The 26,573-nt window shown below is 39.8% G+C and overlaps 1 protein-coding gene across 21 annotated transcripts in view; it reads right to left on the reverse strand.

The window, feature by feature from the left end:
- DMD (dystrophin) overlaps window positions 1-26,573 on the reverse strand; it is a 1,010,042-nt gene that overhangs the window by 842,805 nt on the left and 140,664 nt on the right. For 2 of the 21 annotated variants that reach the window (XM_083498287.1, XM_083498280.1), the window contains exon 1: window positions 14,400-14,947. The exons of 16 other annotated variants lie outside the window; for them this stretch is intronic. In XM_083498287.1, the coding sequence (XP_083354413.1) occupies window positions 14,400-14,427 (28 nt within the window). In that variant the 5' untranslated portion in view covers window positions 14,428-14,947. Of the gene's footprint in view, window positions 1-14,399; window positions 14,948-26,573 lie in introns of those variants that run through there. 3 more of the 21 variants (XM_083498283.1, XM_083498302.1, XM_083498290.1) reach the window with 2 other exon arrangements.

Raw genomic sequence — 26,573 nt, forward strand, 5'->3', positions numbered from 1 at the left:
CGTTTCTATGCAACTTTCATAACATGATGCAATTTCTCTCATCCTTCCTGGATTTATATTTAATGAAACTGCCACCTCCATTAAATGCTGTAGTTTTTCATGTGCACAACACTGATTTTTTGCCACCTTAAAAGTTACATTGAGTCCTAAGCTGGTTGCATTCAAAGAATCGTAGAACTGTAGAGTTGGAAGGGACCCTGAGAGTCATCAAATCCAACTGCTTGCAATGCAGGAATCTCATCTAAAGCATCCATGACAGAGGGCCATCCAACCTCTGCTTAAAAACTTCAAAGGAAAGAGAGTCCATCACCTCCCAAGAGAGTCCATTCCACTGCCCAACAGCACTTACCAACAGAAGGTTCTTCCTCATGTTTAGTTGGAATCTCCTTTCTTGTAACTTGAAGCTACTGATTAAGGTCCTACCCTCCGGAATAGGAGAAAACAAGCTGACTCCATCCTCCATGTGACACCCCTTCAAGTACTTGAAGATGGCTAGCATATCTTCTCTCGGTGTCCTCTCATCCAGGCTAAATACAGTGGTATCTCGCAAGACGAATGCCTCGCAAGACGAAAAACGCGCAAGACGAAAGAGTTTTCTGTTTTTTGAGTTGTTCCGCAAGACGAATTTCCCTATGGGCTTGCTTCGCAAGATGAAATGTCTTGCGAGTTCTTGCGAGGTTTTTTCCTTTTTCTTAAAGCCGCTAAGCCGTTAATAGCCGCTAAGCCACTAATAGCCGCTAAGCCGCTAATAGCCGTGCTTCGCAAGACGAAAAAACCGCAAGACGAAGAGACTCGCAGAACGGATTAATTTCGTCTTGCGAGGCACCACTGTATACCCAACTCCCTCAACCATTTCATAATGCTTTGCTTCCAGCCCCATAATCATCTTGGTCGCCCTTCTCTACACACGTTCCAGCATATTAATATCTTTCTTAAATTGTGGTGCCCAGAGTAGAAATATACAAATACATGTCTGCAATCTCTAGATCAGGATGGCAAACCTTTGGTCCTCTAAATTTTGCTAAACTGCAATTCTGGTCATCCCCAGCAAGCACGGCCAGTGGGTAGGGATGACAGTAGTAATTTAGCAACATCTGGAATGTTAAAGTTTCCCCACACCTTTAAAGAAAACAAGTTTGTAATTTCAAACTTCGGAGCCCTCATCAGTCAAAAGAAAGTCTCACCATAAGAATATTCTCTGTGGCAATAACACTCCTATGGAAGATTATTTCTGAAAAATGTATACCAAATTTAAGTGAGTGTTATGATGGACAGTTGATACAAGAGAACTATTGTGGTAGGGTGGGTCAAGGGGGCGACCACATGACCAGAAATTAAACTCTAGAGAGGATTCTGAGTATATATAATGTAACTGCCCCAAAATATCACACTGGCAGAAATCTACTGTCCTACTTATGTGGACTTTAAATTCCAATGTAGAATTTTCCACATGAATTTCTCCAAGAAAAGACTGACACATTTTATCTGGACAAACAGATATACTAGAACTGGTAATTTAAACCTTGGTTCAAAACAAGCAATTCAGCATGAAAATTTGGGGAAGTGTGCGTAGTTCTATTTTCTATTTAGTGACCCAGCCCAGGATTCACCAGTATCCCTCATTTCACCTATGTACAGCAGACTACAGTTTTAGTGTAATATCAGAGCTTTCTAAACTATTTATGATAAAAAACAGAGTGTTGATCCATACTAAAATGTCCTTGTGGGTTTAGGAATGTTAGTGTGTTCTGAACTACAGTGTAGTGTCTATTTAGAAATGGTTATCAAACACTCAAATAAGTGAACATTGTCTACTACACATTCCTTAAAAGTCATGGGTTACTTTTTTCTTACACAACTTGCATTCAGTTAGCAGCACTTCTACAAGTTCATTGTTCTCCAATCAACAGATTTATTCTTTATTTAAAAAAACCTAGCTTCTCATACACTATAACCTCATTGATGGAAATGAATTTTTATGACTTGCACTGTGAAAAAGAATTAAGTATTTGGCTTTTTTCCCCCGTCTGTTGCATAGTTGGAGAGAAAACACATAAAACAGGAGCAGAATAACACAATAACATTTAAATAGATGCAGTATTAGAAATTTTCCCTGTTAGGTTGAATGTGGGATGCTGAGGCTATAACCCTGTACCCATTTATTGAGAATAAACCCCAGCAATCAGAATTAAACTTACTTCTGAGCAGATATGTATATGATTACACTATGTGTAAGTTTTCATTTATGTAAAAGCCTCTTATCTCATTTCACAGAATTCCATGTGAGAGTCCTCCTCTCTCTTCAGCCACATTTATTTCAGTCTATTCTGATGGTGTTTTATGACCCAGCCAATCCTTGCTTTCCATTTGTGCTAATTTTTCAGGATGGTGTCAACAACAGGGATGCTCAAGAATTTCAGTTTGTGAACTCAGATGACCTGATCTGCACTCTTAGATTAAGATACATATTGAAATGCAACTGTCTTCAGATTTCACACTTCCCTAAGTGTTTTGACATGGTTCCCAGCATTGCAAATTAAATGCAAAAATGAGGATGGATCAGGATTTATGAATGAACACATAGAAAACTGACACAGACTTGTAACAGATTTATTCATCCATCCCAAATAAAACACATGAATTAAATGTATGGTCAGCTACAATTCTATATTTGTATTTAGGAACACCTGGGTTTTAGATAAGTTCTGTCTCCATCTAAGTCTTCCTTTACACAGATGGGGATTCTCCTGTTGCCCCCCCCCAACTCCCACTATCCTTGACTATTGGTCATGTTGGCTGGGGCTGATCGCAGCTAGAACAACAGTAACTATTCATGGAACAGTTCACAGTAACTATTCACGGAGCACCAAAGCTCTTAGCCACTGAATGAAGAAGTAAAAGGAGAATTGACTGTAAGCCTGCATTCAGGCATATGGTTTATATATTGCATTAGTTTTACTGGTTATAATGTTATTGCTTCTATCTCAATCTCTAGCATTCCTTTTCCACTGTGGTACCTTAACATGGAAATAAGCATTAAACTTCTGCTAGACTCCACTAGATTTTCAGAAGTGGTTTTTATCATGTGAAATATTCAATAAAATGTGAACATCAACAGGTTAGGAAATGTTGGGAGGAGAGAATAAAGTGTTGTTTGAATGCAGCTCATGACAAATTATCCTATTCTAATTGTGGATGTACCATTTATTGTCCTTCTCTTTTAAAGCTCTGTTGACAATTTTATTGCTGGAAAGTTCTGCTTCTCTTCTGAGTAATCAAAGGTGTTGAAACAGGCTTTTTCTAATGGCTGTATAGGGTTAAAAGTTAATTCATTCATTTTCAAACAAACAAACAAAAAAGTGTGGCACAAATCCCAACATTTCTCTTTTGTTTGAAGCCAGGTTTGCACAACTTGTGTCCAAGTCCCACAGGATTTCCCAGTGGTATAAATTATTTTTGCCTATAAATAAACTAACTTTTATTTTGAAATCTCCATATACAAAATGAGAAAATCTGGAATGATTATTTGAATTCTTTGCAATGTGGAATTCTTTGCAAACCGGATACTTTACATTGGCAAAGTATCCTCACTGCCTTTTAGCAAGTAACTTTGAAGTTCAATTTTTTCCATTCATTAAAGTATGAACACTAACAATGCACAAACACATTTGTGATCAGTTCACAAGGAGCAGCACAAAGGATTCCTAGATTACATTTTAAACCAATGAAAGCAGTGAAAGACTTCAACAAGCTGTCAACGGATGACAACTGCTGGAAATACTTTAATTTTAAAACCCTAAGTACTGTGATTTCCAGCTTTGTACCTGACAATTAACAATAGTGTGCAGAGAAGCACAACATCAGTGGGTTGCTGGAGAAATTCAATAGTAGCTTTTTGAAGTGAGGTAAGCCAGTATGCTTGAAAACTGGATAAATTATTTGGATCAAAATTCAAATGAATACCACTAAGAAAAGTGGGAATCACAATCCTGTTACTTGTTCATTAAATGAAGCTAGGAGCAGAATTGAACGCTGGCATTTTAAGATGCATTTGAACTTTCATCCTATACCTTTGGTATAAGGAGAAAAAAGCAGTCAAATAATGTATATTACTGAAATGAAATAGTGTATTGTAGCTCTTACCCAAAGATCAATGAACTGTACCTTTTGGAACTCCAAGGAATTGTCTTTTATAGCCAAAAGGTCAAAACAGAATTTAGAAAAGCAGCTATTAAAGTTACCTGGTCCTTATGGATTGTTCCCAGTTTGACAGTGAAATTGTGGGAAATGTCGGTCTTGGGTATTAACAAAGGGGTTTAAATCATTTGCCATTATTTAACTAGAAAAACCTTCACTTTAATTCCAACCATTTATTTTACTCCTTTTCATGCCTCTTTAATTGATTTCATTTATATATATTTGGAATTAATGTGGCATGTTTCACCCCTGCTTCCAAATACTAATATGTTTCTTCTCTACTATATGGATCAGAACACACAGCCCTGGCTATATGGGAGCAATGGGACTTAAGGGCAGTGTGCATGGAAAAGGCAATTAGACAGCAGAAGATTGTTTTAAGATATTCAGATGGCGCTTAAAACAATATACCAAAATAACAAACTAAGGCAGCACATTTAACTGCTGCCCATTTGAAGTAGCAGGAAGCGGGACTATGAATTCCTTTACAGAGGAGTGGCAGCCCTAAGGGGGTTGGATGGCATCTTGTTTGCCTCATTGTAGCAACTCCTGCAGTCAAGCTGTCACAGTTTGGCTTCACCCCCATAGGTGGACTCCATTCTCCCTCAGGACTGATGCTGCGAGTTGTGCTTTCAGTTTGCCTTAACGTATCTCAGGCATTTTAATGAAGAATCACCAAAATCACCTCAAATTGCATGTTAGGCCAAAGAAGAAAAAGAAGATGCAATTCAAAGTAGTATCTCCCCAGATTTAGGCTCCGGGACAGCAAAAACTCCCCACAACTTACTTTTGTACTGGGGAAACAATTGGTATTACTCTGACTTCCCCTCTGGCACAGCTGAGTATATGTGATTGGAAGCAACCACTTTATTTTAAATCAGCTTTATGACTGACCCCTAAACTGTGGTATAGCTTAACTATTGTTTGTTGAAAACGATATTTTATTTGAAGCTTACTGTAAGTTTTAACAAACCATAGTGAAGATTTTACTCAATTCAGATGTTACAACAAATCACGGTTAATGAAAAAAACCTAAGCAAAAGCTTTTGAACTCCTCTCAAATGGCCACACTGGACGAGGAAGGGGAGGGAGCATGTGAGCCAAAGGCTGCCTAGGCTTGTCTATAAGCTATGATTTTGCATTATGTCTGAACCAGTCCACTGTGGGGATTTTGTTTGTCTGCAATGTAAAGTGAAGATTCCTGGTTCACATTTCTGGACCCATGCTCAGATTAGAAAATACATGTGCTGTTTAGACTACATTTCCCTTAGCACACTTGGAGAGTCCTTTACTTACAATTTTATGAGGTGCTCCAAGGGCTGCCTTAAAATCCTCTCCTTTTCAAAGGGAGCTTTTAACCGCAGAGCAACTAGAAATACTAGCACTTATCATGCTAGCTGAAAATGTATCTATTTTCCCCCAGGAACTGGTTGTACATAATGTCCCTTCCCAGGTAATTTTATGGGGGAAGCCATTTCCCACCCCCATAGAGTGTCTTTGTGATGCTGCCATTGGAGCCTTGCTCTGCTTCCATCTTCGTAGCTAAATATAGTTGATGGCATAAACTTAAATGTTTACAGAAAGGTTTCATCCATCTAGTGAACTATTTCCCCTATGAAATATTTCCTTCTAGCACTGAAAAGCAAGTTGTTTCTACCCACAGCAATGGGGCTGAGTTGACTCAATGATTTAGTTATTCTGGCTTGCTGGCTCTTCTTCACCCAGATTGCAAACCCACACATGGCAATATGAGCAACTCCAGAATGGAGTAATGTGATCTGAGCCCTGAAAGTCATTTGCAGCATTTCACAGAATGATAACATCTCTGCAACTTTCACACATAAATAATGGGTTTTCAGGCTTAGGAAAACACTTCCACAGTTCTAAGCACAAATCTAATAAATAATGTAACACCAAAAACTTTAAAAACTAAGCTAGAGTTGCTAGATGTTATGGAGAGTTAAACCTTAATTGGGATACATTACCCATCTTTCAATGTATTCCTGTTGTGAAACAAAATGTTCCTTCACACATGTTGCTTTCCTCATGTCAGTATGTAGTGTTGCAGGAAAACGACAACTGGCCATCATCATCACTTCACAAAAACGTATGTGAATAATGTTAGCCCATCTTACTTATAGAATCACAGAAATGTAGAATTGGGAAGGATACCAAGGGTCATCTAATCCACCCCCTGAAATGCAGAAATCTTTTGCCCAACATGGAGCTCAACCCCACAACCCAGATATTAAAAGGATCATGCTCTACAGACTTACTGTGTACTTGCAAGGCATTTGCTGACAATCACAGCGTCAGAGTACACCAGCAATGGTCCTCCAGGTACTACTGAATTCCATCTTTCCTAAGCCTCAGCTAGCTTGGCCAATGCTGAGGAATCATGGGCCTTGCCGTCCACAATATCTCAACAGCAGGGCCAGTTCAACCATGAGGCCAGGGAAGGCAACCGCCTCAGGTGGGAGAGGCCACAGGGACAGAAGATCACAATGATGATCTCTCGTTCCCCTTTGTTCCTGATGTAGATGTTCAATCACCCTTTGTTCCCTGACCAGGTGGTGGGGAGGCACCATTTTCTGGTTTTTCTCAGGTGCCAAAATACCTTGGGAGTCCTCCTCAGGGGCCACAGGTTTCAAATCTGTGGTTTAGACATGACAGTACATGGTACATGGTACACAGTACTATTATTATTAAAGTAATATATGTAATATAAAGCATTAATAATATATGATACATGACAGTACATGGTACAGTGTGTGTGTGTGTGTGTGTGTGTGTGTGTGTGTGTGTAGCTCTCCTTGACATCTTGCAAGACTTTGATGATGCAGGCCTGGCCAGGATGGCTTTCCTGTTTTAGCTTCTGGGCTTGACAAGGCATGTGACCATCAGCTGTCCAGAGTCTACTCCAGGCATAGGCAAACTTGGCCCTCCAGAGGTTTTGGGACAACAATTTCCATCATCCCTGACCACTGGTTCTGTTAGCTTGGGATCATGGGAGTTGTAGCCCCAAAATATCTGGAGGGCCGAGTTTGCCTATACCTGGTCTACTCCAGCTGTGGTACTCCCATGAGTACAGCAGATGGGGATGAAAGCATGGGCATAGCCAAGGGGGGCAGTGGGGTAGCTGAGCCCCCTAGATCAGGTAAAACAATATAAATACTTACAGCACACATGAAGGAAAGAGGGAGGAAATGGAACAATAGGCAGCCTTTCATGTGAATAACTCCAAATCCTTACCTAGTTTGGAGTGAGGCATTACATATTTTTATTAATGCTGAGGTGTAAACATTCTTACAAGACAACAGCCCATGTGAGGCTGCCAAATCAAGCTCCATAATGCTCCAGATGTTTGGTATTTTGACGTCTAAGGAGTAATGTGCAACAGTTGTTCATATTTTGAGCCAAAGTGGTAAAAGAAATCCAAATTCACTTGTTGTGATTAAGGAAGAAGATGGGAATGGGGGGCGGGGGGGAGGAATCCATTTCTATCAGCTCAACAGCAATATGTTCCAAAAATTCTATTCCTAATCCACACAGAGGACATCCACTTCCCTAATAAGCTAAGTCTAGGGTTGAATTTAGACACATTTCTTGATATACAGCCCAGGAAAAGCTTTTTAATGCTCATTTACACTGCATTTAATGTAAAATGTTATGGAATTCATTTTACATTAACTATAATTGTACTGTAGTAGTAAATTTCTGGACTTCCCTATTATATATAGAATTTATAGCTTTCCTCATTTTAACATCGTTATGAGACAATTTTTGCCAGTTAAGTGCATTAATAAAACCAAGTTAAAATTACACTTTCCTTCGTTTTTTAAAAAAATTGTAAAATGAGCAACATTTATCCTCTTTATAACTTTTTTTTTTTGTTGAGGAGGTTCTTCTGTAACCATCTGAAACTGTAGCACCAGAAGCTTAAAAGTACTTCACTAACCAATTCATAATGCCATAATGATGTGACCCCCCCCACCCATATTCATTTTAATGTCTTTTTAATTTATTTAATTGGCATTTAGCATGATGCTGCTGAAAACGCTTTAGCTGTTGTGATGGAGACCTTTCTTTCACAAAAGCTGAAGATATATATGTAAGGCAATGAGGACAGAGATGGAGAGGTCCGTTCCACATCTTTATAATATTATAGGTGAAGGGGGAAGAGAGGAATGCTGTTATCTCTAGTGCTTAAGAACACAATTATTGCACTGAGAACTCTCCCTCAGCCTCTCATTTCACATCTAAGCCTAGCTTAGATAACACCAGAGACCCAAGTCCAAGAAGAGTGTCCTTGTAGAATACTTTTAAATGCCCATTTCCTCCATTTATATCTTTTGGGATACACTGGAAAACAGATAAGATGTATACATTATAGGTTAGATCTAGACTAAATCAGTTGCATTTATTTCCCACTGAAATTAATGAGATCTAAGTTATGATAATCATGTCCCACTGATTTAAGTAGAATATAAATCCATCTAATATAGTCTGGATCTAGTCTTATAAATAAAAAAGCCTTATACATAAACAAGTAAACACATGCTGTTGAAATCATTGCTCCAGAAATCTACTTAAGAAAATGTCTATGGTTTCGCCATGACAAATAAAAATATAAGGAGATTATAAAAAATGAAACACGCAGAAGTCCAACAGATTTATCAGTTTAAAAATATATCAAATTTTGATTGGCCAGCATACTTCTTTCATTCAGTTTTATTATGGATGAGTGCCATTCAGCATATTAATTAAAACAGAAAATCTCTAAAATTAAAGCTTCTGAAGCTTCTGCACTATTATTAGAAGAACAATTCCCTTCTCATCTTTTAAATAAATTGCTTACAAGCCTCTTGTAATATTTCTTGGAAGTGTAGATTTCTGAAAAATCAATTTACTAATGGCTCCCAAGGAACACTGGTTACCTCTTTAATGAGTGCTGAATCTTTTAACAACATGAAATACATTTTTACTACTGATCCTCTGCTAGTCTTGCTATAGCAGCATCTAAAACTGGCTAAAAAGATGAATGGATTGAAACAGCCTAATAAATATTTAATCTCAAATGCTTATTTGATTAGCCACATTTACATGTGTTGCTTGGCGTATTTTAGAAAGTTCACAGTGTAACTTTAGCTTCTTCCAGGAAACGGGCTGACCTTTTAAGCACATAGACAAAGCCATTTTCTCAGTTCTTGCAACCTGCCAGCCGTAACTGACACCCCAAAGGAAACAGATATGTGATACGGTTGGACGGCAACATACTGGCACTGTATAACAAGGTTACACAAGGTGTCCAAACTGTCTCCACAATAAACTGACCATTGGAAGAATACTCTCCTTTTATTGCTCAGCTACACTCTGAAGTCACCAGACATCCATTTTTTGGAGTGTCATTTCTACTAGGATTGTTGTTGACATCCATCTGTCTTGAGTGGCAATGGAGTGTGGGGTGAAGTCAAACTGCTGCATTAGCAGCACTCAAGTGACCTCCCTGGGGTACAAGCTTGGGCAGTTGTATGGAGGTCCTGGGCTGCCCAGAGGACAATGCCTTGATCTCACTGGTGTGGTCCTGAGGAAAGCAGAGCAATACATTTGGCACCAGCTTGCCTGCAGGAATTGCTGGAAGGAGGCAAACAAGGTGTGTTTCAACCAACTTAAGAATGCCTCTCCAGATTTGTGTCAACTGCACTGTTTAGGACTACAGTGGTACCTCTGGTTATGAACTTAATTCATTACAGAGGTCCATTCTTAAGCTGAAACCATTCTTATCCTAAGGCACACTTTCGCTAATGGGGCTTCCTGCTGCGCGTGCGCCTCCAACATGTGATTTCCGTTTGCATCCTGGGGCAAAGTTCGCAACCAGGAGCAGCTACTTCCGGGTTAGCGGAGTTCATAACTAGAGGTCCCAAAGCATTTGTAACTAGAGGTAACACTGTATAAACATTGGATTTAAATGAACAGGCGCCTATCTATGTGAACATTAAGCCTCAAAATGGATCTCTAGGGCCCTGAAAATGGGATGGGGAGGGAGGCACAATCTCACTTATGATATCTCATTGGAGAGTAATCAGAGGACTGTATCATCTTAACCAGTAAATGCTTTACAAACAAAACCTAATCAAAGATGGGTATTTTAATGGACACCACTGAGATGAATGGGTTTTGAACAACATGTATGAATGGGTTTTGAACAACAGTGTGAGCCACCCTTTCCTTTAAGATTAGGGGCTCCAGATTGTGCTGCAGATTGCAGTTGATTGTGCTCTGAAAGAGACTTACATTGAAATATTAAATCACAATCAGATCATTACGGATAGGTTTACGAGTTCTCAAGTTATCTTAGATGTCATTACACCTCAGTTGATGAGTTTATTTGTGTAATGGTTAATCTTTCTATCAGATCCTTTCTAGGTGCCACATATTCACAGTTAACAGAAGCAGAAAAAGCAGAATGAAATGACCAAGCTAAAAATAAGGACATTTCCTGTTCAAATCCCAAAGCACATCTATTCATAGACTCAGTAATAGACGAAGAATGAGTCTACTAGGTCATTTAGCCTGTCATTCTTTCAATGTCATAAGATTTTATCAGTTTTCAAACCAGATTAATGTTGATTATTTCCATGCCAGGTTAAAGTTAGGGAAAGGAGGAGAACATGTGTGCTTTGATGTTTTAGCATTTAGTCTGGTTCAGGAAACCTGAAATATTTCAAAGAGTAAAAAGAATAAAAATGTTAGGTGGTTTGTTTTTTGTTTGTTTAGAAAAAAATTGAGTTTCCACTGAACATTTTGTCATGGTTTCTCTCATCCAAACAAGTCATGACTGGTAATCAATAGAACAGACCTTGACTATAGTTGAGAGCAAGACAAACCATGGGTCAGAGTTGGGACAATATGCTAAGCCAATCCATGGGTTAACTCACAACAGCATGACAGGAGAAGCAGCAATGTGGCCATGGCACATTCGTCTTTATGCTTCGTTAGCATTATGTGAAACTGGGCCTATATAAAAAGGGTAATTGATTGAGATTATACAGTACACTGTCTACATATTTTCCCATTGCTCCCGTTGCTCGGTTCCTGCTCCTGCCAACCTAGCAGTTTGAAAGCACATCAAAGTGCAAGTAGATAAATAGGTCCCACTTCGGTGGGAAGGTAAACGGCATTACTGTGTGCTGCTCTGGTTTGCCAGAAGCGGCTTAGTCATGCTGGCCACATGAGCGCCGCAACCCCAGAGTCATTCGCAACTGGACTTAACTGTCAAGGGTCCCTTTACCTTTACCTTTACATATCTTCAGAGTAAAACAGAGAAAAGTATTGTGAAACTGAAGTTGTCTGCATTGCTGAATCCTATCCACTCACCTTCTTTAGCTCGTGTTCTTTTCGCAGAAAAGTAAAACTGTTATTCCATTTTTATTGAGAAGTTCTGATCCTCCTTTACATCAGTAAGCAAAGGTGATCCAAAGTTTTTGAGACAAAACTGTATGTGACTACAGAAGGGTATTGCATAACTACTAAAAGAGAATGGAAAAGAATAGCTTTCAACTACACCCACACAATGCCCATAGGCTTCTGATTATTCATAATATAATAAAATCATTGTACTCTCTTTCAGTCATCTAGATTTTCCTGGATAACTCTGTATTCATCTATTTATTAATAATATGAGGCATTCTCATATCAATTTTTTTTAAAAAATGCATTACCACGAGTAACATCAAACAAAACAAGCCAAACAAAAAGCAAAAAGCAAACAAACTTCAGTTCAGTAGAATGCTTTTTATTTATCATCAGTAGTATGCTAGGCAGGTCAACAGGCTAATAGGTCTCTGTGCAGAAATGTTCTCATAGAAAGCACATACTTGGCTGGGTTCAATAAGGAAATCTTTCTTTTTTCTCCCACACTGCAGCCCACGACCTTCACAAGAAAATGCTCCAATATGAACCAGCTGCTTTGATAACAAGAATGCAAAGCCTCCAAGGACTAGGGCAAAGCTTTCTGGGAGAGAAAACTGTTGCCTTGTTCAGAATCCAATCAAAAACCTGAATGTACTGAGCAAAAAATAAACCAAGGTCATCATTATTCCTTCTCATTGTGCTTTGGCTTGCCTTCAAATTGCTTAGCATGTGTCTCTGAAATAGCAGCACTGCCTCCATTAAGTGAGACTCCCATCAGTTTAATCAAAGTACCTTGCAGAATTCAAAACACAAACATGTCAATTTCCATATATCCTTAAGTTCTTTCCATATCCTAAGTGATAAAATTCGGAATGAGCCTTGTAGAGGATTTTTTTAAAAAAATCTGCTGCTGCACCCTCCTTACTAATTCCTGTATTGCCTATGCCTGATCACATCATGTGAAGTAAAGAGTGGTGGAAGAGATTTACAGTACAATCCTATACAGGAAATCCCATTTAATTCTATGGGATTTACTCTCAGATAAACGTGTATAAGATTTCAACCTAAAGCTGGTTTGTGAATTACAGCTGAAAGGCAGGGTATAAACGTTCCACACAAACACGCAAACACATAAAAATAAAAATGCTTGGGTTGAATAAAGAAATGTCCTCTCCAAACTTAAAAACAACAAAAACATATAAATTATTCTTCCACTGAGCCACAGAAATTGGTTTACAATAAAACAAGATGATATACCAATGGAAAATAGTGACAGGATAAATAAAAAAAGTCAACAGCCTTAAAAACAAAGCTGGGAGAGTCACAGTTAAAAATATAGTGACATTAAACAGAGCCAAAGCAGGCAGACGCCAATGACAAAAGAGGTAAAGGCCATTGAAACAGAACTCTTCAACAAGCTGCCTAAAACCATACTATGAGAGCGGGAGTTCTAGTGCTCCTATCAAAAAGACAGGCTTTCCAGCGATCTCCCCACCAGCTATCCCACCAGCAAGTGACCTTTCCCCCAAACAGAGTGCCCTATCTCCCTTTTCAGGCTGTCCTGGAAGTCTCCCAGCAATGCAAGACATGCAACATTTATTCTAAAAGGAAGTTTCTTCCACCGAAGCTAAATTGCCAACATCACCACCAAAGCCACATTAAATAGATGTGGTTTGACTTGACCCAGCATTTGTCAGTCTCACTGGACAAGTGGCAAAAATGCAAACTTTTCCAATCAATAGCAACATCATGCCCTCTCATCTCTTCAAATAAACTATTTGTTTTGTTTAGTTCCAATACGCGGGCCATACATTATGGCAGGACTCATTCATACACTTTCACTTTGCAACAAATTTTGGAGATAAATTAGAAGCAGCTAAAGAGATTATTGCTGCCACACCTCCTATTTTTACATTCTACCTACAGCTACATAAGCATGTGAGTTGTTAGCTACCTTCCATGTGGAAAGATATGGCTGGTAGTGTAACCTTGCATTGGTAGTTTATGAATTGTGCATGTCTGCTTTTTAAAAAGACAGAGAAGGATAAAAATACCAACCTTAGAGCATTCAGGCAAAGATTTCTATACCTGTATGTGGATAATATACTGAGGCCAAGTATGAAATAAAAATGGTTATCCTTCCACAATCTTTAAAACAGAACTATCAATCTTATCTAGGTTCTTTCTTTCTTTCTTTCTTTTTCTTTTTTTGCAAGAAAATATGAAAAAGTTGTAGCACAGAGTGTGAGGAAGGACGTAAAAACACCAGAGCAACCTTAGGGCTCTTTTCTTGTTGGGTGATATGGGGAAAGGTGCAGTGACTGTTCAACTACTTTACAACAAAATAATGAACAAGATCCAATTTCATGTACATCAATCAGGGCAGTGAAACAGCATATGCCATTATAATTCAAAGCAGCTGATAGTCTTTTGAACTTTTGCCAGACTATTAAAAACAATAATGAAAAATCTATTTTTATCCCAGTCACTTCCCTCCCCTCCCCTCCCCAACCAGAAACCTTTAGTAAATACTGAATCTTCGAAATGCCCCTTGTGTTCTCACGCAATAGCTTTTTATTTCTGTGAATTTCTATTTAAGTGTAATTGTTTAAGCAACCCTGAAATACAGGCACCCCTTCTCACTGTTCTGTAGTCGACCTTTGCATCATTGGGGTGAGTCCCCCCCCCCAAGAACGCATCCTATTAAAGGGCTTTCCTACAGACCTCAGCAGAATTATGCCACAGATTGAAATGCAATGGTAAAAGTATTTCAGACATTTTGTACTTACATTCTTCCTCTTCCTCATACCACAGCATGTAAGCATAAAAGAAGGTCCAAGGCAAACACCAACAGAGTTTCCCAAAGTACTACAATCCAGTGTCACTGTTCCAATGTCCTTTTTAAAAGCCAACAAAAATAAACCAAAATTATGATGGCTGCGACTCAACAAGCCGCAGCATTTCACACAAAAAATCCTCTCATCTCCTTAATATTCCCTTGTTAATTTCAGTGTACAGTCAGCTGCTTCTCAGAACTGGATTCTGTACCGGGGAATAACATGATTCTAACTTCCACTAAGCTGACAGAGTAACTGATGCCAGGGTTCTGTTGAGGCCCTGAGATGTTTCAAATTCCAGGACCTGCGCAGAAGCAATAAAGCACGCTTTCCTCAAAACAAGTTGGCTTCCCATAATAGGCCAGCTGATGAACTCTACATATAAGGCTCTGTTTTCACAATGGCATGTATAATGGATTTAAGTGATGTGGAGCAGCTTTCCGGATAACATTCAAAACAACTCTACGGTGCACACAGTGCTGCTTCTCTTGTAAATGCCTGGCGGATCAGATTGTGATCATCATCATGAAGATGAGAAGCCTTTGCAGACTGAGGAAATTTTCCAAACACATTATCAGCACCTAGTTGGGTTAATCTGAATTTTACTTTATGCATTTATTTTACGTTTCTTAATTTATTTTCAACTTGGGGGGTGGGGTTTTTCAACTGCACCACAATTCCCCACAGCTATATTCACATTCAGCAATCATAAGAATGCCAGAGACTCAATATTTATTGAATCTAACCTCACCACTCGGGAAATATTTTCAGAAAAAAAACTCCTAACTCTTCTAACCTGAGAAATGCTATACCAAAATAACAACCTGAAAAACAAACAAGCCAATCTATGGGGGTATAACACTTTTAAAAAAACCTGTCTTCAGTAAACTCATGCATATTGAACATGACAAGTAATATTTGTCACAATATGTGTTTACTATGTCTCAGTTTAACTCATTTTCTTTCAGAATAGGAATACTGCCAGTCCAGCTGGCAGGGAGGGGCAAGGTTATGCCCCTGGCCTTCTGGCATCATCATAGCTGAAGCTTACCAATAGGGAGAAGCAATGGGGAGGCTCACACTGTGTGGATGCAACAGGAGAATTGGAGTACTGGACCCACTGGCTCTGCCAGTGGGTCTACACAGCACTGGTCTCCCCACTGGCTTGCCCTCCTACCCTCCCAGTAAACCACTCCAATTCTATGAATGTAGTAATGAACAAAATGTACACAGGTGATGATTTGTACTGAATGGCTCTCAAATCTGATTCAAGAAACCCAGTTCTCCTCAAGAAGACATCACTAATGTACACATTTCTGCAAACAATTTCCCCTAATACTGCACAATGCATTTTTGGATGTTAGTGAAAATATCTTCATTCTTATGCACATTTCCTCCTAATATATGAATATTCATATGTATATATGAACATTGTTTGGTTGTAGTACTGCATCGCAAAATTTGGATATGTATGAATTTTGAAGGATAGCTGTGCTTTGCTCCTCATCTTGTTCAGGAAGTGCAAAGTTGATAGATTCAGCTATAAATGCATACAGAATCAAATTTCTCCTCCATTCCTAGCTCTGAGTCATAGTAATCTGTCGCTCCTTTGAGTATCCAGGGCCACTATACTTTCTGGGAAATTTATTTACCCACTTGTTAAGAGGCAAACGTATGGAACAAAGCATAAGCGTTAAATGTGTGGTGAATGCAAATAACACCACATTCAAGACAATATGTGTAGCTCCGCTGGAATTCCAAATACGTGGTACCTGTTAGATTTACTTTACTGTGGTAAAAAAGCATTATTCACCTCAGACATTATCTCGATTCACCTTCAGCAAACCCCAGAAATAATCATTTGCTGGCTTGACACAGCTCCATTGCAGGTGTGCTTCCTGTTAGTCGCTTGAATAAAAAACAAAAAACAGGAAAGCTGCCAAGCCTCATTGGCTCCTTTTCTCCACACTTCACACATCATACATTTTTCACCCCATATAAATTATTTCTCTGTGGAGCCTGACAGTAATTGGCTATAGTGGAGTCAATAGTGCGATCTCGAATGACGGGGAGGTCCAGTCATCTCCTCTTCCATTATAACCCTTTGGCCTTTTTGACTGCAGAAGCATTTTGTAGCACATTTCTATGCCCTTGTTCTATGCCAGTGCAGCCCACCTAGGCTCTGAGGCCTGCCAGCCTCCTTTGCTTCACCCCTGCCGGTACTAATGTTTGCATGGGAATTTGAGATCCTTGCTGCTGTTACTTAAAGAACTCTAACAGTGTGTGTGTTAGAAACAAAGCATTGTGTAATATATGCCTTACTCCAAAGCGTAAGTTCCCCCAAAGTTGATTCTAGTACAATGGTCATATTCAACGGTTTACAATAAAGCAGTGCATTATGTGCCAGAACTTTCATTTGCATAATGGGGCTTTCCCTCCACTCTTTCCCTGTGCACCCCAACCCCCTCAAATGGACTTAGTGGGGTTAGGAGAACCCCCATAACAGCACACAGGCTGAGGAGGGGGGTCATTCCATCTGGCAAACTGAATTCCATGTGCTGATAAAACAATTGGAAAAGCATGACATTGAATTCCACCCTAAGGAATTAAAATGTGTAAAACATAAGCATCTTATAAGTTACAGTGGTACCTCGGGTTACATACTCTTCAGGTTACAGACTCCGCTAACCCAGAAATAGTGCTTCAAGTTAAGAACTTTGCTTCAGGATAAGAACAGAAATCGTGCTCCGGCGGCGCAGCAGCAGCAGGAGGCCCCATTAACTAAAGTGGTGCTTCAGGTTAAGAACAGTTTCAGGTTAAGAACGGACCTCTGGAACGAATTAAGTACTTAACCCGAGGTACCACTGTACACATTATTTCTCCCCCCCCCCAAAAAAAATATCTTCAGTGGTAGAGAGCATGCTTTGTGTGCAGAAGATTCTAGGTTCAGTCCCTGGTTTCCTTAGGTTGCACTTGGAAAACCTCAAGTCTGAAATCATGAAAAGCCACAGTGAATAATGACAATATTGAACAAGAGCCATAGGACAGCTTATTATATCCCTATGTTCAATATGCTTTACTCTTATGAGTGTTGCTGAAAACATCAGGGCAAAATTCAAAGGTATTGCTTTGCATTTTTAAAAAGAATTTGGTCAAAATTCAAAATATGTATTTTGGTTTTCATAGTTAAAAACACACACAAATAAACACCTCTTAATATTCCCATATACTTTATATTGAGAAACTTGCTCAAAAGATTAATGGCTATGTGTATACTTTTGCAGTCAATGAGTAATGTCCAACTAAGTTATCTTCAGAGGAGACTCAATGATTTAAGTAACTGAAGTCTATTGATTTCAGGGTGTCTACTCTTAATGCAACTAACCTTGGAAATCCCCCTACGTGGGCATTTTCTCCTTGACATTACATTTTTGAGATAATTAGTGAGTACTGTACTACATTTCTTAGATAGCTGGTGATTTCATGAGTAACATACCACGAAAACACTGATAAGATTGATTTTGTCCAGTCACCCTGCAACAAAGCTTAGATAATGCATAATTCTATATGCTGTGAACAAGGAAGAAATGACCTCTGAAGGAAATGAAGAAGCAGCCGTTAAATAGTAACTAACAGTAGGTCATTGCTTTCCTTTCAAATCCCTTCAAAATGATCAGATTTTGTGTTGTGGTTGCTGTCATATTTTGGCTTTCTATCTGTATGTAATTAAAATTAATAAATAATTGCTTGGCTGGGTATCTAAGCACAACATTAATAAAATTCTGATTTTTAACACCCTCCTTTATCCTTTAGATTAGAATCCCTATCATTTTTCATAGTGGTAGCCAAATTAATTCCTGACAAACCATCAGTGAATAGAGTACCTCAGCTGCCTATAAAGGATTAATTTGCAACCCACAGAGTCCAAAAGTCATGCACTGATGTTGAAAATAATTTGAAGCACAGTGTCAAGAGAAAAGAAATTGACAGTAGCAATGCTTTGAGGATTTGAGAACAAGAAAGGTTGATAAAACTAGGAGTCTAAGTAAAAAAATTGCTTATTACATACAACCTCACTTGTGAATCCTCACAAGATAATATTCCTTTACCAATTTCCAAACCCTCAAGAGACCCTTCAGAGTCTTTTAACTAAATCAACCATCTAAAGCCAAGTTTTTACTCTTCTTTAAGCTTGAATCAGGTAGGATGCAATGGGCCACAGATGTAATTGGTGTAATGCTATTCAGGATGTGTTATAGAGACATTTCCCATTCAGTTTTATGTACTTGCATCTGTGTAAATCTACTGGTCCTGTCATCCAATACAGAAGAGGGCCCTCCACTTCAAACTGTCTTGCTGTTCCTCCACTATAGACAAAGTAAAGGCAGGTAAGTATACCTGCTGTCTGTTCCAGTGAATGTTGTCCCCGCCCCCCGATTTACAGGGGTGATGAGTTTGCCACACCATCATCTACTGAGGAGTGTTTGTGAGTTCCCATTCATTCTACAAATCCCCTTTCTAGTGGCCTGCACTCTGCAGCCTTCCTCAGAGCCCATATTTCCTGACTGGGCGTGGGGTGAGGAGAGGGGGAACCTGAAATATTTGGGTGGGCTTTCCTCACAAGAAGGCGAGGAGACTGCCTGCTATGCATCTGGCACCTGTTTATTGTTTAAGTGAAGTCTTTATTTTGAAATATACATGTATGTGTGGAAAGAATGTATTTTTACATGAAGGGGAAGACCTTCCCTTATAAAACCAGCAAGTCTGTTCTCTCATGCTCTTGGTAGACATCTCATCCAGCTTGCTCTGCTTCCCCTGCTTCAATTAAAGCTCAGGGATTATTATTTTTTTGTGAGGGCCTCCCCTATGGAACTTTCTCAGATCAGGAAGCATGGGCAGCCAGAGGCCAGTGCAGAGTGCTGGAGAAATATTTAATGAAAACAACACACACACACACACACACACACAGAGAGAGAGAGAGAGAGAGAGAGAGAGAGAGCGCGCGTATGGCCATCTTGCAATGATAAAGTAAGCTCAACACACCACCAAAGAAATGTGAAAGCTGCTTGAGAATGAAAATAGGAAGGATAAAAGCCTCTTTTGCAGGGAAAGAAATCTTTGGAAAATTAAAGAGTTTTCAGCACAGCAGTACTGTTACATTGTTAAAACAAAGTAGGTTTCATTGTTGTCCATGCTCGGGTAGAAAGCTGCGGGAAGACCCATGCAAAAATAAAAATGATATAAGTGTAATAAGTGGACACATTAAATATTATATCTTCTGTGTAATTAATAGCTCTATAGTGTATTATAGACATGTACAGGTCAATGTGTACTTTAAGGCTCCAGACTGATAATACCTCCTGGTAAGCCCCAGTGAACTGCAATGGACTTCATAATAGTCATGCCCAGGACTGCACTGTAAATTACTCAATAAAGCACTGTTTCAGGCTATGCCTGTAGGGCCCACAGGATTCAATGGGACTGATTTCTGAGTGAACTTGTATTCTCACTTGGATGATGGAGTAAATCTTTTTATTTTAAAAGTGTATGGGGGGGTGGAGAAGCTGCACAGACATAAGCTGGTTCTGGTGTACTAAGGAGGCTAAGAAGGCCCTAGTCTTCACTGCTGCAAATTATTATGGTGAGTTTTGAGCCATGCAGGTGGTGGGGAGCTCTGGTAGATTCTTCTTCAAAAGAAGTGAGTGAACTGTACTCTAATGGCCTGTTGTATTATTACATTTATTTTCATTTTTAACCTACACTAATCCAACTCATTTGATCTGAAAAACCACTGGGAGATGTTACCACTGGAGATGATATAATGACTGAGATACTGAACTCCTGAACGAGGTGGTTCATCTCAATTTTCATAAATTATTAGATTGATATACTGCCCTTCATCAAAACTTCTCAAGGTAGTTCACAAGATTAAAAAAAAGATATATCCCACTCAGATGATTAGAATGTTTCCCTACACTTTAAACTTCCCAAATTATAGTTAGCCTCTTCCAAAAGAGTTACTCCGTATTGCATTTATCCTCCAGTTGGACTTTGTGTCCAAACACTTCCAGTAGTTAAAGGGCTTGATGTTTAATACAAATGCTGTGGTAAGCCTGCAGTTTAATTCAATGACAGATACATCTGGGATGCTTCTCATTGCTGAATTTAGATGGTTTAATTTCCATGGGTGGGTGGGTGCCGAAACATTTGTGCATGCCTCTCAGACACACACACACACAAACACACACACAAGTATATGTATATATACTGTATATATGTGTGTGTATGTATATGCAGCATGGAGACAAATTTTGCACAACCCTAATATTTAGTATCACATCTTTTAACAGTTAGGTTTGGCTTTTTCTGTTTTTTAGTCTTTTCGCCAGACACTTTTCGAGCCTCTTATCCAGACAATTTTGGCATTTAAAGTTATGTCATCACCAACAGAAAACCTGTCCATCATATTTGTTAAATCCAGCTAGAGAAATGACCAGTGACAAAAAGCTGAATGTTCCATTAGGAATCATCATAGCTTGTTTCCCACACTCCACACACTGCTCTCACTTGCAGGTGAGTGAATGGTCCTTATCCCACTATTCGCTTCTTACACGCAACAGCCTCAGAGCTTGCTCTCAGCTGTGTAGGCTGCTCTTTCTAAAAACCCTTTTGACTTTTACGCAAGAGCCTCTCACAACATTCCCAATATACTCTCAACTAGCTTCTTCAGTTAAAAAAGGAAAATAGGGCCACTACAGTTCCTGTATTTCTTTGAAACCACGTTTTCAACACATAATGGTGAGGAAATATACTATACTGCATCTATATGATGGCATTCAGAGAGAATGGAAACTCTGTTGAAATAAATACGATAAGCATGCTATTTGTGTTGGTGTTTTTAGAAATCTAGTTACACTTTTTGTAGTTAGAAACCTGTCTGAAATAAAGGAGAAACACTTTCCTTCCTTCTCCTTGAATTATTGAAGAAAGTTGTGTGTGATTTCCCATTAGTGGTTGCACATTAAATCACCTATATTTCTGAAGAAGGAACATTTTTAGTGGTTTAGGCATGATGATAGCGTTGGAATTTGGAGGGGTAAACTGACATGTCATTCTTTGAAGGACTGATGTGGTGTGGTGTGGGGGGACCTCATTTGCTGAACTCCACCAGCCCCAGCAGGGACGCGGGTGGCGCTGTGGGTAAAAGCCTCAGCGCCTAGGGCTTGCTGATCGAAAGGTCGGCGGTTCGAATCCCCGCAGCGGGGTGCGCTCCCGTTGTTCAGTCCCAGCGTCTGCCAACCTAGCAGTTCGAAAGCACTCCCGGGTGCAAGTAGATAAATAGGGACCGCTTACTAGCGGGAAGGTAAACGGCGTTTCCGTGTGCGGCTCTGGCTCGCCAGAGCAGCGATGTCACGCTGGCCACGTGACCCGGAAGTGTCTCCGGACAGCGCTGGCCCCCGGCCTCTTGAGTGAGATGGGCGCACAACCCTAGAGTCTGTCAAGACTGGCCCGTACGGGCAGGGGTACCTTTACCTTTACCTTTACCAGCCCCAGCCAGCATGGCCAATTTCAGGCATGATGGGAGTTGCAGTCAAATGACATCTGTAGTCCAATAGGCTCCCCAATCCTGGACTAGATGCTACTTGGCCAAATGGACCAATAGTCTAACTTGGCACAAGGCAGCTTCATACATGCAACCAAGGAACTATAGCTCAAAAGGTTCTGTTTTGATAAGTAGCCCATGTCCCGATACTTAAAGAAAACTACCTTTTAATTACATTGACTTCATTTGAACTCTCCAAGGATCACAATGATTACACAGCTTTAGGAAGAGAAGCAAAAGATTGTCACATTAAATCTGTGAAGACCTGGTTATTATGATGGCAGATTATGAAGACAAAATTCTGTTAGTTCAAGTCTAATGAGACATTACTGCACATGCTATGATGAATGCTAAATTATTGCTGTGCAGGTCTATGGCACATCAAACTGATGGCAAAATGAGGTTAATGCAAGCCTGCAGAGTTGACATTATAAATGTCAAGATGATCACAAAATGGTGACGGTGCAAATGTAGCATGATTTAAATACAGTGGAATAATTACAAAAAAATATGCTAAGGGGGGGAAATGAATCTATGACACGACAAAACTTAAATAAACATTGTTGTTAGCATCTATCAGTCTCGCAAGACAATGGAGTACACCTCTGGAGGTTAAGCTAAACCCTGGAAAATCACAGCACCTGCTGTGGCTGAAAAGACCAGTAATTCACATCTGCTGTCTCCCACATTGTTTTTGCTGTGTTAGCAGCACTGAAGTGACCTCTCTGGGAAACAAGCCTGGGCAGTGTGTATGGAAGTCTTGGGTTCCCCAGATGACAAGCCCTGCCCCCTTTTTTTTCCAATCTGTTTGCCAAAATGTCAGCAAAAATTTTGTAATCCACATTTAGGAGTGAGATGGGGCGATAGTTCCTAAGTTGAGTCTTTTCAGATTCCAATTTTGGGATCAAGGTGATGAATGCCTCTTTCCACGATTCGGGTGCCCCCTTCCCTTCCATAATTTGGTTACATACCTCCATTAGTGGCTGGACCAGATATTCCTTCAATGTCTTATAGTATTTGGAGGTAAGTCCATCTGGGCCTGGAGATTTGCCTAATTGCATGTTCTGAATGGCACTTTCAATCTCCTGTTGTGTTATTTTGTAATTCAGGGCTGTTTGCTTGTCTTGTGTTAGTTTTTGCAGGCCATAGCTTCCTAGAAAATTATTTATCTCAGTCTCAACTTGGGGTCCTTGAGTAAACAATTTTTTAAAATATCTCTGGAAACACTTTCTAATATCTTCTGGTTTCTGAATACATTCTCCTTCAACCTCCAGATTGGTAACAAAGTTCAATCTTTGTCTCTTTTTCAGCTGCCATGCCAGCAGCTTCCCACATTTATTTGCAGATTCGAATGATCTTTGTTTCATCTGTTTAATTTTCCATTCGACTTCTTGATTTATCAATTTCGCATATTGTGCTTGATGGAATTTTATTTCTCTTAAAACTTCTTTTGATTTTGGGTTTAATCTCAGCTTTTTCTCTCCGTCTCTTATCTTCTCCAAAATCTTGTCCTTTTTACCATTCCAGAGTTTTTTCTTGATAGAGTTCTGCTGTATCAGGAACCCTCTCATAACAGCTTTACTTGCGTCCCAGATTGTTTTCTTTTCCACCAAAGTATTCAAGTTTATTTCGAAATAATCTTTCAGCATTTTTTGGGCCTTCTTCACAATCTCCTGATCTCTAAACAAATAGTCATTCATTCTCCATCTGAAGGATCCAGCTGGTGTAAGTCTTAAGTCTATTTTCAAGGCGTTATGGTCGGAGCAGGTTTTAGGGCAGATCTCTACTTTTTTTGTCTTAGGTGCCAGTCCTCTAGATGTCCAAATTTGGTCGATTCTTGTCCACGAAAGATGGGCCTCAGAAAAGAATGTTCCTTCTTTACCTAGAGGGTTCTTTGTTCTCCAGATATCAATCAAATCCATATTGTCTGTAAGTTCAAAGAAAGTCTTTGGGAGTCTGCCATCTTTGGTCAAGTTCTGATTTTGTGACTTATCCATGTATGTGGAGACAACTCCATTCATATCACCCATCAAAATGATGTTAGTATAGTCAATGTAGTCCAACATTGTCTCATGCAGCTTCTTATAAAATTCCGATTTCCCATCGTTTGGTGCATAGATTCCTACAATCAAAAATTTCTCTCCTTGTGCTTGAATTTCAATCGCCAGAATTCTTCCTTGTTCATCTTTGAAAATCAATTTTGGTACTAGGGTCTCCTTTGCATAAATCACTACTCCTCTTTTTTTAACCTTATCTGATGAGATAAATTCTTGGCCTAGTCTCTTGTTGGTTAACACTCTCCTATGGAGCCTAGTCACATGTGTTTCTTGAAGGCAAATAATGTCTAATTGTTCTTTTCTCAAAATATGAAAAATCTTTTCCCTTTTTTCGGGAGAATTTGCGCCATTAATGTTCCAACTGAGAAGCTGTAGAGACATCTCGGACTAGTTATTGGCCTGCTGGGATGTCTCCTTTGTCGTTTTTGTCTGGAGGTGGAACCGGATTCAATCCAAACGAAGGAGGTGGCCAGACGCCTGCTATTCCTTTCCGAAGGTCTTCCCCGTGGTCGTTTAGGAACTTTTCTTGCTCCTCTGCTGTTCTGATTCTTACCTTCACCCCTTTCAAAGTAAAAGATAGTCCTTGAGGGAATTCCCACCTGTATAGGATTGTGTTGTTTCTCAGTAAGCTTGCTAGGTCTTTATATGTGGCTCTTAAATCCAAAAGCTGTTTTGGTATATCTCTAAAGATTTCTGCCTTTTTTCCCTGAATCACCAATGAATTTTTAAAATGCAAGCCAAGTATGTTTTCTTTTTCTTGCCTAGATCTCAAAATGATCAGGCAATCTCTTGGTTTATCCTTCTTGGCCACTCTTCCTAGTCTAAAAGCGGTGACAATTTTAAAGTCTTTCTCTGCTGCCAGACCCCAGAATTTGGATACTTCTGTTGTCAAAAATCCAATCAGGTCCTCTTTTTCTGATTCTGGGATGTTTCTAATTCTGAGGTTATTTTCCCTGTTTTTCAGTTCTGCAAGGGACAGGTACACTTGTTGTTCAGTAACCTGTCTACTCAGTGGTCTAACTTCGCCACTTAATTCCTCTATCCTCTTTTTATTTTCGTCTGCTTTTGTGTTTACTTCCTGAACTAATTTTCGATTTTCTGTTGTAGTCTTTTCAATGTTACCTATCGCCTGTGTATTTTTAGTGACTTGGTCTGTCAATTTATTAATTGAGGCTGTTACCTGGTCAAATTTAGCAGCTTGTTCATCAAACCTAGCTGCTTGTTCATCAGCTTTCTTATTCAGTGCTGCCAACTGCTCCAATATTTCTTTAGAGACAGGGTCTATCCCTCCAGCAGCCATCTCTCCAAGAGTAGGCTGTATAGATTGTCCTTCCTGCAGACCTGTCAAGATTGGGACAGATGATCTGCGTAGCTGCACAGGCAGAGTTGATTGCAAAAGTTCAGTTTGTTTTGTTTTCTTTGCAGCCCTTGTTTTTGCTGTACCACTCATTCCACAGCTGTCCCAGTGTCAAGGTCAAATTGTAAATCCCATGGGAAAAGTAATTCCAAAAAAGGTAAACATCCAAACAGAAAAATTCCAAGACCAGTAGCAGTTCTCAGAGACTAATAATTCCACAATCCAGCAGGGGGAGCTCCCTAAAAATTAGGGAGAAGGATAGGAAATTTCCACCATTAAGTTCCCACAAACAAAAGATATTATCCAAAGCAGGGGGGGAACCCCTCACCTCCAGTTTAAACTGCAGAGAATAAAAGTTCTTTGCCAAGGTGCTTGCAACAGTTCCTTTTTCCAACTTACAAAGTAGCCCAATGTAACTTATGACTTTGTCTACAGTTACCGCAGTCCGATGTTACTTGTATCCGGTCAGACCGAGAGCAGGGTTTCAAAACTTTGTAATCCACAGGGGAAAAGAAAGAGGATCATAAATTTAGCTCACTTATAAAACTGTTATGTCCTTTCTTTAACTTTTAGTCAATCAAAGCCGGATTTGCAGAGTAAATTCCAACTCCTTTTAAGTTCCTTTCAGCGCTTCAGCTTTAAAGGGACTTTGCTCGATACTTTAAACAGAGCCGGAAGACTGACTTCCTTTTTAGCGTCTCCCGCTTTCAGCCAAAATTCGCCAGATTTAGTTCATATAAAGCCTCAGGTTTCTTACTCACGAGTAAGTTGTTTCGGTTCTATTGTTCAAAGAAGAAAGGTCAGCGCCGATCAGCAGCAGCCGCGCGGCTTCACTTCCGCGGAAAGAGCGATGGATTCACAGCACCGCTACCCCCTCCACGTTCCAAGACCCCTTACGGGGCCTCTTCTGCGTTTCTGAGGTCGCTCCTGGTGCCCGCCGAACCCCACGGCCACGGGCTCACTCTACCCGTGGTTTCTCTTGGTGGGTCGTCGCTGTGCCGCAGCGCACGACCCTTTTCCGCGGAGCCCCTCTTCAGCAGCTGAAGAGGACCGCCATTGCTGAACGCGCCGCCTCCGGAAGTCCCCGACAAGCCCTGCCCCCTTGACCT

The sequence above is a fragment of the Podarcis liolepis genome (assembly GCF_965112155.1).
Source record: "Podarcis liolepis genome assembly, chromosome: 4".
NCBI classification, from domain to species: Eukaryota; Metazoa; Chordata; class Lepidosauria; order Squamata; family Lacertidae; genus Podarcis; species Podarcis liolepis.